This window comes from Opisthorchis viverrini, assembly GCF_000715545.1.
Source record: "Opisthorchis viverrini unplaced genomic scaffold opera_v5_427, whole genome shotgun sequence".
Classification (NCBI taxonomy): domain Eukaryota; kingdom Metazoa; phylum Platyhelminthes; class Trematoda; order Opisthorchiida; family Opisthorchiidae; genus Opisthorchis; species Opisthorchis viverrini.
Window position 1 is genome coordinate 36,549 of NW_008752088.1, and position 18,987 is coordinate 55,535.

The window sequence follows — 18,987 nt, forward strand, 5'->3', positions numbered from 1 at the left end:
TTTGTTTTCCAGTGGACCGGAGGTGGTGCTGATTCAACAATGTGGTTAAAACCGTTTTCTATCTTTCTTTACTGGTTCACAAAAACTGTATTTGTAAGCCGGTATTCTGCGCAGTCAGTAACTCACTTCTCCGTTGGATTTCTTGAATCTCTGGTGTATCACTCGAATTTGACATATGAAGCTACCACAGCCTTACGCCGATTTTTCCAAACGTTAGTAGTAATTTCGATTTTTGCATCACCAGATGTAGGTGAACATAACCGGACTTCGGGGTTGAACGAAGCCAAAGATTGGCCTATTTGGGACATCGTTTTTGGATACGGTGTCATGCATCGTCGATAAGGTGCCCTCTAAGGAATGACAGTCATGAGGGAGTGGGAAGTAAGACTAAAATGTTGCATACACCTGTTTGCAAACGAAGTTTGTTTTGCAAGTGACTCGCCTGGCATCCAGCTGAATTTCTTGTTTATGATGTTTCCAAGCGACTGAATGTGCTGCACCAGGCTACCTCATGTTTCATTTGGTGCGATTCTCAGTTGTTTAGACACATCATAAACGGGAGATTCGGCTGGATTCCAGACGAGTTTCTCGTAAAACCAAATTTGTTTGCAAATGAGTGTATTTTACTGAGTTCGTGCAATTTGGTGTCAAGTAGAACATCAGGTTGACGGAAACTCAGGGACTGCGCCTACCTGATAAGCCCCAGAAAGGTTGAAACCGACCGTGGGCTGTCGAAGAATTTTCAGCAACCTGATGAGTAGCGTATTACGTCTAAAATGTTGCATGATGTGAAAAGTTAACACGGACTCCTGTGAACAACCTATGGAATTTATCGGAGAGTAAAATCGCTCAACGAAAATATAAATTTTTCCTAAGTATTACCGACGGCTTGAGGAACTGAGGATTCGATTGCTCCATTGCCACTGTTTTGTACGCTCCACGTGTGCCGTGGGCAGGTGTGGCTAAACCCAATTCCGATGGGACTTCATCGGAACTTCCAACACTACTTGGCTTTTTGTTGGAGATTCCGGTGCAATCCTATACAGTAAAATAAAACCCGTAAGCCATTAAGCGAGGTTCGGAAAACCGATCACTGGCATGGCTATTTGATCCATGATTTGAGCCGGTGTATTGAATCCGTCAGGATTAATGATTTCCACTGAGTGTAACGATCCTCCATCATTCTAACCTGCTCCAGTTCACCTATTAAGTTAACGTGAACAGTAGTTCCTAGTGTCGGAAAAGTTGCTCTTGGATACCGGTGTTACTTTGTTTAGAACCAAAGGCAACCCCGAGCGACGCCCTTCATATCGCTTGCCACGATTTGAACGATTGGCAAGCTTGAAAAACGTATGTTTGACGCCTGGACGACAACCTTGTTCACCCACTCCGCGAGCTAGATGCTCTTGCTTGGTTACTGCCCTTCTTGTCCTGCGACCCTCATTTCACGGACCGCAAAACAGCCCAGAGGTCAATTGCATCGTGTTCTACGCATCCAAACAAGCATCTGGTCAGTGAGAATTCGAAGTTGAGAGAAAACATGGTTACATATATTTTCATACAGGAAACTACTCGCAAGGTTGCTGAAAACTCCTCGACAGCCCACGACCGGTTTCGCCCTTCTTGGGGCTCATCAGGTAGGCGCAGTCCCCGAGTTTCCGCCAACCTTATGTTCTACTTGAACCCAAATTGGACTGTTTTCCAGAATTACACTCATTTGCAAATCAATTTGGTTTTCATGAGAGACTCAACTGAATATGTAGGTTTGTGGTGCATTATTTTTGCTTACTGGTGCATGATGAAGTATTGTTATTAGATCGTGCACAACTACGCGAGTTCAGTCTGACTACGAAAGATGGAGTTGAGAGGCAGTGCGCTATTAGGATTATCTTGCTGTATTTCGCTCATTCTGAATTTTTCTAGGAAAATGAATCCTCCCACGAACGATGGTGCGAGACAACGTGTATAAACGTTTTGATACATCTCTGATTCCAGTGACGAATCCCTTGGGCGGATCCAAATCCACCCTGGTCGACATCTTTATCTAACAGCATCGCCGCCCAAAGCAAGGTGATAATGCTGCTCTTTGATCAGTTTCTTAGCCTCTTTGGATGTGGCCGAATAACTGTGTCGGTGTTGCTGGACACCGCTCGAAAGCCGTTGAGTATCGAGACGTCGCAAGCCGGTTCGCCTGTTTGACCTTATTCCTTCTGATTTTGTCTCAAAAAGCGCGTCTAAGGTACCAGTGCGTCTAAAATTCCAAACGACCGAGTTGACATTGAGTCGAGGATACGAAAGTTTTGTACCTAGACTTATCTAGCCTCTAGCCCGCAGTGTTTTCTGAATTCACAGGAACACTGTTCTAGCACAGCCGTTTTTTTTGTTTTGCCCGGCCGTTAGAGAATTTAGTGGGGTCCAGATATAAAAAACGGGCATGAATTAGAGGCTTTCAGCGTCGATGAAAAATTTAGCGCATGGATCTGTGGATTTCGTTAATTTTGATTTATAGTTTAATGGAGCTGGCATAAATATCGATGTTTTCAAGAGCTGGCTGGACTAATTAGATCCACCCTAATTAAGACAACATTTATTGGTGCCTTTCAATTTTTCATCAGCCTGTCTTTAATTACAAAACAACATCTCTCTCCAAAATTCTCAAATTTCCGTGTGAAGAGATTTGGGAATTTCCCAGGGAGATTTTGTTTCGTAATTAAAGACAGTCTGCTGAAAAATGAGAGGCATTATATAGCTATTTCGTCCTGATTTGGAATCATCAGCCGTGCATGCAAATTTGGGAAGTTTTGAATCTGCGACATTGCAGCTGGTAGTTGGATTGGAAAACTCAATCTTTCGGTCACGAGCGGCTAATCAGCACTGTAATTAGCTCTCACAGGTAGGATATAGCGCCACTAATCTCTCAGTCAAGGAAACTACATCATCTGGTCACGTGTTGACTGGCTTATTGAGTGATGAAGATATTGTGAACATTTTTAGGGTTTATAAACCGAAAATATGGACCCGCATAAGTACCACTCTGGTCAGAGATCGCCGCTTTTTCGCCTGATTCGTTACATTAGCAATGTTTGGGGAATATAGGTAGCTCGAGTGCGCTGTTTGGTTGTTGGTTGGTTCGCCGAGCTTGTCAGTTGGATTGCAAACGTTTCATCACCAATCGAGGTGACATCGTCAGTGCAGGGTTGAGTAGGTCGTTACGTACTTGAAGAGATTGGCTAACATGTAAACCTGCCTTCTTTTGGCTCTTGTGGGTGGTTCCCCCGCACACCTTGGGTTTGGGGAATCGTACGACTATGTGGTCATCCTGTTTTTGTGGCACGTCATCAATTTGCATCATTCTATACAATGATTCCTGTTTAAGGAGTCAGATGCTGCACGAAAACCTGAATAGCAAGCTTGAGTGAGCGGTTAGTGTTTGCGGGTGGTCGAGGACTGTACGCAGCCTGAACTCCCAACATAACGGAAACCATCTTGACTGGGCCGTTAATTCCATCAGTTGAAAAACGGTTTAAGAGTAGCATGGCTTGTATATCAGTCAGACTGGAGCTCTTTTCGTTTCTTGTGCGCCAGTTTTACCTTTTTGATGACTGGTGATACAACAGGGATCCTCTTTTCTGTCAAAAACGCGAAGTTGTTCAGGGGTTAGAGCGCGAATTTACTGACCGGAAGGTCCGTGGTTCGAACCCGACCTGTGCGTCTTGGCTTCCTCTGTCTAGGCTTGGGCAATCTGGCGGTATCCCAGCCCTCGTTCTTCCTTCAGGTAGCATAGCAGCTAGGCGCCGGAATTGTATTTCTTACAACTGGACGAATGAAGTCCTTCATGAAGATGGAGAAATTTTCGCGTCTCAAAGTGTTTTTTTAGAAACACTCGGGATTCGTTAGACTACACTCCTTTGACGTTTGCACATCCCAGTGGAACCTAAAGGACAGTAAGATTCCATGGTTAACGATGATCCATAATAGGTTCACTTGCCATCCAACCTTGTTTGATGCTAGCTGAGCAAGTGAAGTTCTCTTTGCCAGGATACCATTCGTCCTGTGTTTCTTTATCAGGTGTGGTTGCTACTTTGTCAGACCTAGGTATCATCTGGGATTCCGGTGCGCCTTGATGCTACTAACACCTGAGCCCCAAATGCATTAGTTGATGTACTATGAATTGCACATGACTACACCTACACCTGTAAATAAGCAACTGTTCTATCTTCTAATGGTTACTCATCCAGCATTATTATTCCAACTATGGCAGCATCATTAACCACGGGGTCAGTCGAATACCACCACGTCGACGGTGTGTTATTGGACGACTTCGGGAATATTTGCAGGGTGTTACGCTGGGCAGCTGGCTGAGATTTAAAAGAATTACGGCTGATACCTTTAACTAATGTCGATGCCCAACGTTCTGCCATCGTGTTTAGACAGGCGACAAGGCTCTGCACAATCGTCCGCAGATTTTATTCCGTTGGATTTGAATCGGTCTCCGAAGGATTTGGGCACAGCAGCGCAATCGGCGCCGCTAGTGGCTTCTTACGATGCGCAGGTGTCCGTTGGGGTGATCAGTATTGACCAGCAGATCCGATTCGGATGTAGTTTACACTGCTTCACGACGTTGAGAAGAGCATGAACTTTGCGGCGAAAAGTTGTGGCACACTTGGCGATTTCGCGTGTCATTTGCGCAGGGACCATGGTTATCTCAGTATCGTTCAGATTCAAGTGTATGTAGTTCCGGGCGTAGTGCGTTTCAACTTGAATCATTTGGAGAAACGGTAATTTTCTGACTGTAGGCACATTTCTGTGTCAGCTTGCTGGACTGTGTTTTGAACAAGAACCTTGTCTTCCTGTTAGACACTGACACTTTAGGTCTGTCTATGTGACTTTGGATAAGTGGCATTGGTGCATTCAGCGTCCAACCTCGCACCTTGGTTTAGTTGTTTCACCGAGCACATGCACTATACTCGTTCGGTTATTGGCTGCTGACTATCTTTACCTTTCAAATTTTCTGATCAGTGAGTGGCTTTATCTCACTGCATACACTAACAGTCTTCCATACAAGCAACCTCTTGCAGCTACGTCTATCGAACTATCTGATTGGTAGTCATTATTGACCACGAACAAGATGCCTTCGCTACATTTCAATTTTTCCGTAATGACGATCTAAAAGAGGATTCTCGCGCAACTGCATTGTTTGTATAATATCCTAAAGATAACAGCTTCTTAGAGTTATCACTTTTCCGCATTACCGAGGCCGATCTTTTGATCAAGTTTGGCCAACTACACGTTCTGATTTCATAGCTTACCTGCTGTCTGAAAGAATACTTACTAACTTGTTTCGACTCAATAAGTATAAAAAGCGGATCTTGTGCTGAAACCTTCTCGAAACGGAAACCAAGGGAACATGACATTTGTGACTTCTCATTATTTTCGTTCACCCTCTTTCACATCTATTCGTGGTCTATGTGAAACACTTGTAGCCTGCTCAGGTAAGTGAGGCTCGGTAGGAATTTAGTATGCCTATTGCTGGTACAAACCGTTCCCTCTCCATTTTACAAGATTATGTGGACATTTCGTTCCTTTCACTTTCAGAGAACCTTTCATTATATTTGTGGGTGGTGGTCGTGCTTCCACTCCGGACAATCCAGTTACCACTCCCGCGAAAACACCGTCCGACTCAGATTCGGCTCCTCCAAACCCCGGCAGTTCCGTCAGTCCCGATGCATCGGGGCAGTCTGCAGTTACGTCAGCTCATAGTGGCTCCGTATCCCCGTATCCTTGCCTGACAGTGAAGCGCGGCAAACGACTTGTCGTCTTGCAGATGGACTACAGAGTGGTGCAGTTTGTTTCACTGTGCGCCTCCCCGTTCATTGGTGGTAAGTTTTCCGTATTCGTGTAAAATTTTTCAAAAAGAGGATAGATGTTCACCAATCTTATCTTGCCACCCTCCTCTTTTTCCGCATTCTCCCACTAACCCCGTCTGATTTACGTTTGGTACGAGACTAAATGGAATGATGGTATTTCTTGAATCTTTGTGTTACTCTTTTGGTTTTTAACTCTGATCTATGTCACAGAACATCCGGATCGAAGTTGGAATTTCTCTTTTTCCGGCTTTTTCGGACAGACTTTACATATCGGCTGTTGTTGCAAGCTACAGTCGTTTATGGGTTATCTAGGTTGTTAATTCCTCCGTTTCCCATCGCCATCGTCTCCCTTATTCCGCTCTTTTTTCGGTCACCTATCATAATTCTTCTGTTCGCACTTTCTGTGCGCAAGCACCGAAGCATCTGACAAGACAGTACACCGCAACGGCGGTTTTCCTGCTCTCTCATTTGTGCACCTACCTGACGTGCCTGGAAGGAATAGTTCTTTGGAGCTGCGTTTGCTGTTTTTCTTTTGTTACCTTCTAGACTCATTCAGTTATTGACCTCCTTAAACGGCAGTTACTACAGTATTAGATTCATAACTAGGCGTTTAAAGTGTCTCAATACGTAAAAGAAATCTTAGCTGTCCCGTGACAAATATGGTATAGAACTCGCTCAGTACGTTTAAGATTTTTCTTCAGAACTTTTCGATTGACTTCTTCCTTCACAATTCCGATCGTCCCTCATTTAAACGTTTTCATGTGTTTAGAACGTCTAATTCTAAAACCGGTGGTTTCCAACCTCTGTACCCCTGTGTACTCCTTCCAGCAAATTAGCCTGGGTCGTCTCCCCTTCAGTGTCATCTGGATCAAAATGTCAGTTTCACTGTGACAATTTTTTTTAACTCTGACAGAATTCTTCCCATAAGGTTAGTGGCTTGTCCGTTCCCTAAGCACCACCGTATCATGAACATCGGTCCAACTGAAATATGAGTCTTCGCAGCTCCTTTTGTTGTTTGCGAAGAAGGTAGTCTTCGAGCGCTAGCGGATATGCACAAGGTTGTGTGACAAGCGCTTTTTGAAGAGGTCGGTCGACTGGCATACGGAGCACCTGACCAGCCCATCAAAACCTTTGGAGTCTGATCAGTTCATCTATCGTGGGCGCATTATTCCTTCCGAAAATCATTCCACGCACTTCAGCATTACTGATCCGATCTTCCCACCAGACCCGGACAATGCTCCGAGGACACTGACGGTCATGCAATAAAAGTATTTTCACGTCCTCAGCGTGCAGTGACCAGGTCTCTGACTCATATAGCGATAGGGAGCTCACCTCACCATTCCAGACTCGACCATTGGCGAAAGATCTGGTGTCATACCTACGCCACAAATAATGCAGGTTCGTAAGGGCTTCTCTGGCCTTTCCAATCCGAATGGTATTATCATCCTCAACTAGACCACCGGGACTGATAGCTGCCCAGGCAGACAAATTGATCTCATCTGCAAGCTTGGGGCTGGGGTTCGGGCCTACCCAGTCTTGCAGCCGCACTCTACACTGCAGTTGTGGTGCGCATGCAGAACCTTGAGGCGCAATGAGTTAGGTTATTTGATATTGTTTGCATTACGACGGTGTCAGATCCAGGAAGAGCTATGTCGTCTGCGCCCTCGGTATCTGTGAGCGATGCCCCGTGAGCGTTTTGACCCCACAGGCATTAGTGGCCAGTAGTGAATCTTCCATGGTCATATCAATGACGACGTTGAAGAGGAAAGATGAAAGAGGACAGCCTTGCCTGACACTATTTGATGTAGTAAACTCAGACGAGAGCTTTCCGTAAACCTTCACACCTCTGCGGGAGTCGGCGAACAGCACCTAAAAGAGGTTCGAGGATTTATGGAGGACGCCTTTGCTTTATAAACACTGACATAGTGTCTGATGGTTCACAGAGTCTAAGGCAGCTTTCTGGTCGAAGAAGACTACCATTTTTGGTTGCTGGGAGTAGTGACGCTCTTACAGCACCTATCGAATGATGATGATGTAATCGATGCATCTTATTGCAGGACGGGACACATCTTCATTTTCACGGATCTGCCTATCCCCGTGTTTAGTCAGTCTTCGAATGATTAAGCCAGGCCACCTTTGATGCCACGGTGATTCTCACACAACGCCCGCGTCCTCTTTCTGAAGGTTTGGGGTAACTGTCGACATGCACCATTCTGAAGACGGTTTCTCTTTACTCCGTATCGCATCAATTAGTTTTGTCACATGGGTCACCAAGCATTCTCCGCCTTCTTCGAATAAGGCTCGATACAGACCGTCCGATCCTAGTGCCTTCTCATGTTCCAGTATAAATTTCTCGCATCTTATTTATTCTTTTGACGGGCGATTGATCTTTACCTTCCATTCACCCGTATCAACTCTCTCCAGAGGTTATGTTGGAGGAAGCCAGCGTTGAATTCATCGACAACGTAGTGTGTCATTCTAGTAGGGGTTAAATAGCCAGTGAGCTTGGAAACATTTCGTCATCATGACTCGAGATGACATCATCAGTGCGCGCTTGGATGCGCTACACACCATACCACGCATTGTTTATCTCTTCGAATTGTGATGAACTTTTGTAAGCCATTCGTCAATCTCGGCAAACAGATAAACGACTAAGTGGTCAACAACCAGTCGACGTACTCGAGCTGCCATATGCCATATTGTCAGTATTAGGAGATTTTCAACTTTGATTCCGACCATTTTGCTTCCTTTTCCGGTAACACAAAAGTTCGGTTCGAACCCAGTTTAATGACGAAGATGTTTCCGAATATTTTGGGAAATTTCGTCCGTAGCTCCTTTTTTTCCCACGACAGATTCCAATGACTTCACGTGTTTGTCTGTCGTTTTCCGTGGCTATTCCAAGTTGATTTGAGACGATCCTATATGTAGCGGTCGTAATTTTAATAAAGTCCAATACGTTATCCTGAAACTACAAACGTATTTCGCTTGAAGTGAAGGGGTGTTTTTCACTAAAATTACATCGTTTTTCAATAATCCTTTCACTGTGAGGCATGATCACTCTTAGCTCTAGTTGTTACTTAGTGGATAAACCAACTCAGGTGAGTTACCGAGAGAAATCTCTCATCGGAGGGAATGTGCTATTCAACTAGTTTCCAAGGCACCGACCAAAGATGGTCTCCAAGATGACTTGATTGGAATAAGGGAACTGTCATGAAAAAAATGAGCAGTCAACACTGACAAAAGCCCTATGGTAATGAGGTGACTTGTATGTAGCAACGCACAGCTCTCCCAACAATCGGATGCTTTCTGCGTTGTGTTATTCCAATAATGACGTCTTCGCAGTGAGCAATGCAACCGGTCACTTGGAATTATCTGCAACTAACGCTTATCCGTAAATCACAGTGTGTCATAATTAGGTTGTGCTCCAACTTTTTTGCAAATGCGCAGTCGATTCGCGATTGTACTTCACCGTCGCTTAAGATATGTTGTTTCGTCTTCACGGAATCTGAACAGTGAGGTTAAGCAGGTGCGGGAAGTAGAATTCACGTATACAGTCAAATGTGACTTAAACTAACTGGTATGTGGTGAAACTGAGCAGCAATAAACGGGATCGAAACAGTGTACTCAGAAAAGTTGGCAGAACCACGGGGCTCCTTGAATTGAGTATTAGTGAAGATAATCCCTAAGTTGATTGCCTATTCCGTTGGAAACCGAATGGCATGGAGGGTTCACTATGTGGTGCAGTAGCGAAGACACTGGAACGAATCACGCATGTGTCCTAATTTTGTACGAAAATCCTTGACAAACGTGCCATTTGTCTTGTGAATATTTCCTCTAAAAGCTTACCCCTCAAAACCTATTGCCTAGCATTAAACCTTTCCTTTTGCAGCGGAAACACTTCCAATGAACGTTTAGGCCTCCACAACTTTTTAGTTCGAGGCTCAACTTGGTTGTCGCAACTGGCTAGGATTGCGGATTTTAACTATGTGCAGCGTAGTTTAAACTATTGGGGCGTGACCAGACTAGATTCGTAGGTTTGAACCACAAACGGATCAGTTCTTCTATGTTCAGCAGTCACCTCTACACGTCAACCGAAGCGTAACAGCACCTTTCCCATTAAGGATGCATGATTGGAGTCAATAGTGGTAAGAGCGACAGTCTTAGACACACCCGCCATCTATAACTAACGACGATCTGATCTATTTGGTTTCATGCCTGCGGCGACAAGGGAACATCAGACAGCGGATTAGTGTCTTGAATACCGAGCGTTAGAGCTAGCACTGAAGAGGCTATATTCTAACCGGTAGCTAAGAGACGTATCTTTATTGATTATTGATCAAGTGGCTGGTGATCTTTTCAGAGAGGTTTGGTAAACAAGGGATCATAACGGCGGAAAACGGAAGAGGGAAGGCGCACCTAGGCGGCTTTTCATGAAACAAAAATCTGTTTGATGTAACCCTAAAGCTGAGTCTTCAGGCTTAGAAGAGCAGCCGTCTAGCTTTTCATTTGGGTACAAATTAGCTCTAGCGGTTTCTACACAAGTACCAAATCTTTCCTAGGGGTCACGTTCTAAAATACCCATTCCGAAAAGGACAGGCTTTTTCGTAGATTAACCTTCAAGTTGCGACAATAAATGCAATCTAGACACGATCAAATACAAAGAATGTTGTATAGACACATGAGACGGCGAATTTAGTATAGAAATTCCGAAAATATCACATTTGTATTCATGCTTAGTGTAGCACAACAGAGTCGATACCTATCGCTAAGGCTACATGACTTGAATGGAGACAATGGTGATCGTTCAGCCGCGCAGAGTACATGATTGTGTTGCTTTTTAGTAAACTGAAGCATTTTCCGCTCTTCATCAAACACTTCTGGAGGTGATGCAAGAATTTGCGTATCCTCTGGTGGAGGTGTGTCTAAAGTTCACGTTTCTGGTGACAAAACCTCGTAGTAAGCAATTGCTGGTGTTATTGGTCAATTGGAAAGAGTTTGGGACCGATTGAGAAGTCATCATTCCAGAAGGACTTGGTAAACAATCGGTAGATTTTAACTGGGCAGCGTTTCGATTTTGACGCAAAAGCTTCGTCAGGCCCAGTGAGCGGCTCACTAACTTGGCCAGCAGACGGGGAGTCAATCAGTAAGACGTCTTCAGATTAGCGCACTACATCAGTGTTAAATGTCAATTAACAGTTCTTGTCAACTAATGTGGATGCCTAAATCTTGATTTGCTGCATTGTGGGAGTTTCAAATTAATTCCGGTCGGCTTTGGTTCTTTAACATTCTACTTCAAGGTGCTTCAGTTGATGAATCACCGTGGGTATCACTGGTAGACTTCATTGGTCTTTGTAGGCTTGTGAAGATTTCAACAATTTAGTTCCGTGCAGGGAAGGCGGGTTTTGTTAAGTGCAACTTAGATTGTAACGTCTTCCTGAGATGAGATGTCTCAGTGGTTAGAGCGCGAATCTACTGACCGGAAGGTTCGTGGTTCGAACCCGACCTCCTCATCTCTACTTCTCCCGTCTAGGCTTAATCAACTTGGCGGCTTTTTTCGGATGACATTGCACCTAGGTACCGGAAGGGTGTTACAGCTGGATCGTAGTCCACGACAGTACATATTCTGCCATTGTCGAGTCTTTAAGTAACGCTTTATATTCATCCCTGTTTCTCAGAGCCTGTTTATTTTCCTTCTGTGCTATCCGATTCTGGTGTCAAGTTCTCTGTCCGTACGCCCTAAACAGGCCTTAGTATAGTCGTTATAGTTAAATTGATAGACGTTTCCTGGTTCTGTTCACCGGGAGGTGATCCTTCAATTGCACCAGTGCAGAGTGCTTCCCTTCTGGAAAGCTACTCTTATGTTATTGGTGTTCACAATCCTTCGAATGGTCTCCCATGTTTTTGGTTCATATGGAATAACAGCAATCTCAATCTATTCCCTGTTGGGTTTCGCTACCCCGGCTTAGTGGATATCCACCTCACTTCACATCGTTGCGTGCATCTTTAGTGGAAGGCCTTTTTCAACAGGTAAACCGACTAGGAGAGTTCTGTGCAGGCGATACAAATACTGTGGAAACCTACGTAAAATAGGAATGTTGCGTATATCAAACCGTGAATACTGTGGACGCGGAACAAGTACCGCGATAGACTACTATTCCGAGGGAACGGTGACTAGACTCGGTAAAAAAATGATCATTTCGGTGAGTTGTCGCTTTCGGGTAGCTTCACTGAAGTGGAAAGTTTCCCATACTAACTCTTGCGCTCACTTGATGAGACTGGCTTTGTGGCGAGTAGCCATCATGCTGTCGATGGTTATGATGAATTAACACTTTTAACACTTGTCGTAGCGAGTAATAATAGTTATCGGTAAGATATTGATCACTTACGTGCCTTTGAAAGCAAGTGCCAGAGGTAGGTGCTAATAGGGTCTTTAGGTTTCTTCTTATTGGGTCGTGGTTTTTTCTGGCTCCGGTTGTATCGTTTTTTCCAGCCGTGCGCCTGTCTACTTGAGGGATTGACTGCTATGCGAATGGGTGAAATTTGATGACCAACGTACTCATTAGGTGGAGTAGCCTGGGTGCAACTATTTTTGCTCTTAAATTTTATCATTTGTCTATGCACTAGGTTCCTCCCTTTATTAGCACATTTGTTAATTATGTCATCTCGTCCATTCATGTCACCTTGTTGGATATCTTCTATCTAACGTGCTTGATCGTTCGCACGTTCTCTTTTGTCCTCGTGGTCGTAGAAGTAATAGCCGCCATCTGTCCCACACCCTCATTACGAACAATGCAATATACCATTTTGAGATTCATTTCGTTTTGTTGTTTCGTTCCTCTCCAATGGAATTTGTTTTCACTTAATTTTGTGAGTGGGTCAATGAAAGAAACTAGACATCAGCAACTGTTTGGCTAGGCTGTTATTTCTGACTGACCGTTATTGAGGGACCTCCTCTAACCGCCTACCTGACCAACAGGAATGAGCGAATTACACACCGATTGCACACCGGTTTCCTTTTAACGGAAGATTCAGCTGAGTCCTGCTGNTCGTTTATGGGTTCTTCATTTGAAATCCGTTTAAACAAATTCATTTAAAACAAATCGGTGTGCGATTCAGTGTACTTCGCGATTTTCGTGCAATTGTGCTTCAGTTAGAATATCAGGTTGACGGAAAACCGGGGAGTGTGCGTGACTAACGGAAACCGAAAGTGCACTGACGAATTCTCAGTGGCTTCACGAGTAGTATGTACCGTCAACAAGACTACATCGCGTCTTGCATTTAACCGATAGCTCAGGTACGACGTTTTCCCCTGATTTTAAACCTGATGGCACCGAACGTGACTTGGCCATTATATATTTCTTTTCAGAACTCATGGATCCATATGCAGTGGCTGTGTTGCTTCAGAATGACTTTGTAGTCGTGGATCTGCTATCACCGAAGTGAGTCACGGGATTAATTTTTCGACACCTACAGAATCTTTCGCATCCCATCAGGGTCCATGTGTACCACAACTAGATGATTTAGCGTGGTTTTCAAGATTTATACGGGTTGGCATTGCAGTGCATGTGCTACTTTAGGTGTCGCCAAGAACCGTGCTATCTCTGTACCAACGTGAACGCCTGCAATACTCTTGATCACAGTGCCAACTGATATTAGTGCTTTCCCCGGTAGAGTATGTGGCCCGTTTTGTCATGAACTAGCGGATTCCACATTTTGGCGCTTGTTATTTTCCGTCGAAACATTTTGCCCTTTTGCATCTCAACTCTTTTAGCCCCGTTTCACGCGGATCACGAGGAAAAAATTTAATTTTGGCGTGCTCCCTCATTTAGTCTGCAAATGAAGAAAACTTTATTCATCCGGTATAGTAAATTACATAATTGAAAAAACATGTGGGTTGGTGATCTTTTTCCAGAGGGTCGGGTAACCTGTGTCTTGCGTAACCGCTGTCAGCATGTAGTTGCAGGAAGTGAGGGAGGGACGGAGAAGGGAGACTTAGCTTATATGGAGAAGTCTCCTTTTGACGTGCACGAGAAGATAGCTTATAGCCAAGCAAACAGCGCTTCAGTCCTTTTGGGAACTAACCTTTGAAACCCACCAAAATCGTTCTCACATGTGATGACTATCTTTAAGGAGGATTCGGTCTTTTGAACATAGAATTTACTCTAAAATACGACACTTTTTGGCCTTTCAGTTTATTAAGCCATTCTGAAAGGCGCCTGTTTCCTCCTGTAATATCTTCTGAATGCAAAGCTGAATAGGAATAACGGATGGTATATTATCAATGGGAAAAATACGGTTTATTCATGTTACCCTATTCATTGTGATGACAACCTCGCCTGCCGACGCCTAAACTCTCATAAATAGTTTTTCACCGCCATACCTTCTTTTGCTAGCTAACTGACATCCGGCACCCGAATTGCCGCTTCTATGCATCACACATTGCATGCATTCGGTCGGGGAGAGAGAGCTTATAGCATATCTGTTGCAGGGGAATATTATTTCTTTGATCTATGGTACAGTATATGCGTCCAGTATGTGCGCGCCTGTGGCTAGCAAACATCTCAATGAATATGAGCATACGGGTTGACGGAAGCAAATGGGCGCGTCATGTGTCGTCGGTGTTCATTTTGGCTGACGCAATTACGGGTACTTTTTATATACCCAATTCGACCTTGCTGCATCCAATAGAGTGTGATATGTGAAACCACTTCAGACGAAAATGCAGGACGCTATGCTTCCTAAAATTATTCGTATCATCCCAAAAAGGTAACTTTAGAAGGCTCTTCTAACTCCCAGAGTGCACCAGGTCGTAATAGCCAATGATTGCTGTTGCTTTTTTTCCAAAATTCGCCCGACAAATGATCCTAGTACATCAGTGCCTAACCAGCGTACTCAAAAGCAGCATTTTTTTTTACCTGTTGATGCGTAAAGACATCGCCAGCTATGATTTGGCAGTTGAAACAGTGAGATCTGTCAGGTGAGGAGGCTGTCTCAGCTTACGGCACACATGGTCCTGCAACTAAGTCATTCGTGAAAAATAGTAAGCTACTCAAATCACTGTGTACTTTTTTGAGATTGAGGTGCTAAGATATGGGTGTAGTTGATTGTGGAACGATGCAGACGCAAATAAGCTGCTTGCCAAATATCCCTAGCCACGAAAACCTGTTTCTCTTCGTAGTTCTGTTCTCAAAGCGAACGGTTTCGTTTTGATACAGACTGGCCTGCAGAAGGTTGAGTTTTTTATTTATTTAAGTGTTGATCTTGAGAAGCCTAAGCACACTCAACCTGCTACACCTTGGGCCTTTCCGAATTGGTAAGTATCACTTGATTCAGTCAATTTTTTCGATCGACCAACAAAACACTTTATGTAACCGATCCCAATGGCTAACTTGTTGTCGACTCACAACCCGATCGCTTAGCTAAAACGTACCTGTCGGATGAGGTTCGTAAAAGACGACGCATCGACCCCGCTGATGCCATTTTACTTCAACACAATGCACAAATGTTGTTTCTGAAGGTGGGGACATCTTCCCCTTGGGAACTAGGGATTTTGTGAGAGAAATTTACCCTAATCCCCGTCTTTTCTGCTCTTGAGTAAATCTTTTTTTTGTAGCGTCTGATTACCAGTTCTCGTCCTATGGGTAATATCCGCAATTTCATCGGTGTCGCCTGAATGAACCCAACCCAAGGGCTTGATGTGTCGAACTGTGCCAGTCTCTCTTGGATGGGGTGCTGTTAGAATCCAGATTAAGCTTCGTTAAGTTTGGAGCAATATACCTTCGACTTACTTTAAACAGTTGGGCTCAACTCGATACACTTCGTTCTCGTTGTGTTGAGGAAAGCTCGGCCTCCTAAAAGCGAAAGCTTGAAGTGTTGGACCGCCGATTGAATGTGTGCATTAGTCTGGAATTTGTCCCGTCGTAATTCGACTTTACATCTCTGATTGTTCAGCTACGCCACGTTCGAGAATCCCTATCCCATGGATATTCACTCTTCGCCTGTCACATCCTGTCTATATTTGGTGGACTGTCCGGGTGACTTGGTTCCCGCATTCTATCCCCTCGGTACCCGTTCTTCTACTCGGTCAAAGCGGGCAGCCGATTCTGACACATTCTCCACTCGTGAGTGGCCTATTATCGGTGGCGAATGCGGAGTCAGCTACAATCCCTATCCTGAACTCGTTCTTACCGGGTCAGTTGTGACTTTTTGCATATATATACTGCTTTCTTGTCATATCACGTGCACCAATTTAATGCCGTGATTCGCAGATGGAAATAACCATCAATAAACGAAAATCTTTGACACTGACAATGTTCGGTTGGTCCCGTCAAAATTCCTGCTGTGGTCTTTTATGTTGGCGTCCCCAGGTTGAAAATCAAACCGTTTTCGACACTGAAGAGGCAAATGGTTTATTGCCATCCATTTCAACTAATCAATAACAGCCTAGTAACAACCAGCTCTTTAGACTTCTCGCTCTAGGGCGATCATTTTCGTCGGTTCGGCTGCTAAGGTAGGGGCTTTTCCTCTAGGTGCCCTATTAACCTTCCCGTCCTAGCCTTCCGAACTACTGGTCCTACATTTGGTGTGTACTGGGGCGCATTCTCGCACAGCCCACCCACATGTTTCGGGTCGGCGAAACACACGTGATCACCGATGCTTTAGTTTGGTTAAGGCTGACTTAAGGGCAATTGATCAGGTGCGAATGACTGGAGAGAGGGTACGGCTGTGAGTATGGGAATGGACAGGCGATTTAGACAGCCCAGTTTGCGAATTTGCAGGTTAAACACGCTACACCATCAAGGCGACGTTTCTTACCGAGTCCCATTCGAATCATGATGCGAGTTTAGTACGGAATGGAGTCTGAGTTTTTGGTGAGAGGTTACCAAGCTCCCTTACTGTACATTTTCTTTTCCAAAGGAGCATAAGGTGTCCATTTACCACTAAGAGCGCTGAATAGCTTGTCGTCCAATGTCCACCAAACTTTTTTTCATTGCAGAAAGCAGTTGGATGCTGAAAGAGCACTTCTTATTACCCCTGTTTGTTCATTTGGAAGTTAAATGGGCTCGAATTGGCATATCACGAAGGGAGAAGTCAATTTTTCAAGTAGGATTGTCCATCTAGATTTGAAGGACTACGGAAATTATCGACATTTTTTTGGGAGGAAATAGCAGGAAGCAAATTAACATGCTTGTTCTTTCCGTATGCGTGCTTGCAAGGTAGTCAGATGCGACGGGACCAGATGAAACTCTTACAGATGTCAAGAAGCATACAGCCCTAGCGAGCCATATTCATCCCAGAGTACATCGTATACCTTCTTGGTTTTCTCGTGAACAATTATCCTCGACTTAATTCTACACTGATCTGATCTATGTAGAATTGCAGTTATTAGTTAACGCTGTCTTTTCAACATCATTGTTCATTTTCAAGCCGTAGGCAAGTGCACAAACCATTTCGTGGTTTAACTCAATATCTTAGAAGTAATCTCAGCATAAATGAATCAGTTCTCTTGTGTTTTCAACAGTTTTTTCTGGTCTAGGTGAGCATACCTGTCAAATACCGAGAAAACGTTCCTAATGCCTTGGTTTCCTAGAGAAATCATAGCAGCGTCTATCACGCGTTTTAGCGGGTCACTTCGCACTAAAATAGGGCTTGATATGTACACACAAATCCTTCAGTAGCGCGAATGAACTGCCTTCGTGTGTCAAACACAGGTGTAGTGTACCGATTGTAGATGAAGATATCTCTAGGATAGATTCTAAGCTCTCCTGCCGACGACATCCAGTCAGGATGGAACCTACTGTTCCGAATTAGGAGCGCAGAACTCACTGTTTTGAAATAGAAGAATTCTAGTCGGCATTTCCCTTCCTCGACTTATAAGCTCAGCTCATTGGCTTAATCACAGGTTTTGGTAAAACCATTTGTTCAAACGCCCATTGGTCATCGCTTTGTGGAAGCCACTCTGTACCATTGCCTCGTGTCTGTTATCATGATTTTTAACCGAAAACATGTTCATTCTTTCCGCCTTGATGGCTCTAGTCCAAATCAATCGATCTTTCCAGCAATGTTTGCCATTCCCCTCAATTTTTCTATTCAACTCATCTTGGCTGTACTCATATTAGCTTGGATCAGGGACTGGTTTCCTTCGTCACTCCGTGTGCCTGTGTTACTGTCTCCGTTCTTGTGTTTCCGTTCACGCATTAACTCGATTCGGAGCCGCCTGTCTGCTCTGTGATGTGTTTGTGTGTGGGTGTGTCTGTTTCACGTTCTCCTTTCCGCTGTCACATTTATTCCATTCATCAAGTTAGTTATCACTGACTTCCTGCGAGTTGATTTACGCGTGCTCGCGACCCCTTCATCTCCGCTTTCATTTGAAATTCAACAAGCACAAAAAATAAATTTTACGCTCATGGTTCCGTTGAATGTTTTTCGAGAATTTTCCGTAGCAACCCACACTGGTGGGACCCTACATTTCCACATAGGTTTACTCAGTAATTGGATTTACATGGTAACGGTACAGCTATGTTCCTCTTGAGATATCGTGACCAACACTATAACTTGTCATTAGCAGCAACTTAGGTAGGATGGGTAGTTTATGTTCGTCTGCTTTCAGTCCTGGAGAGCATCCACTGCATATTGGAGTGTCTTCTGAAGTTATCATGTCTACTGAGAGGAAAAGATGTTCCTTCATTAGACTGTTATGGCCAGAAAAATGCGTAATACACTAGAACTCGAACGAAATAGCTACCCCCCGTATGGTTGAATAGTGCTACTTGAATGGGTGTGGCTACCTAGATTAAACTCGGTGAGTAATGTGTTAGTGGTATCTTGTTTTTGAAAACTATTTCGGGACATTTATACCTCTTCACCGATTTCCGTGTTCCTCTTATAAACATAGAATAATAATATAATCGTTCGGCTGTAACACCCTTTCTGTGCCTAGTTGCCGTGCCACCCAAAGGAACCACGAAGGCTGGGATACTGCCAGTTTGCCCAAGCTTAGACAGGAAAAGTTGAGAGGCAGAGGTTGGGTTCGAACCACGGACCTTCCGATCAGCAAATTCGCTCTCTTACCACTGAGCTATCTCGCCCCAGAAACACCTTCACAAACCCATAAAACAAA

At 44.2% G+C, this 18,987-nt stretch overlaps 1 protein-coding gene across 1 annotated transcript in view; it reads left to right on the top strand.

The window, feature by feature from the left end:
- T265_10963 (hypothetical protein) overlaps positions 1-18,987 on the top strand; it is a gene marked incomplete at both ends in the record, with an annotated part of 107,332 nt that overhangs the window by 33,997 nt on the left and 54,348 nt on the right. The window contains 3 exons of the mRNA XM_009177486.1: positions 5,596-5,879; positions 13,234-13,306; positions 15,819-16,058. Coding sequence (XP_009175750.1) covers positions 5,596-5,879; positions 13,234-13,306; positions 15,819-16,058 — 597 coding nt within the window. The remainder of the gene's footprint in view (positions 1-5,595; positions 5,880-13,233; positions 13,307-15,818; positions 16,059-18,987) is intronic.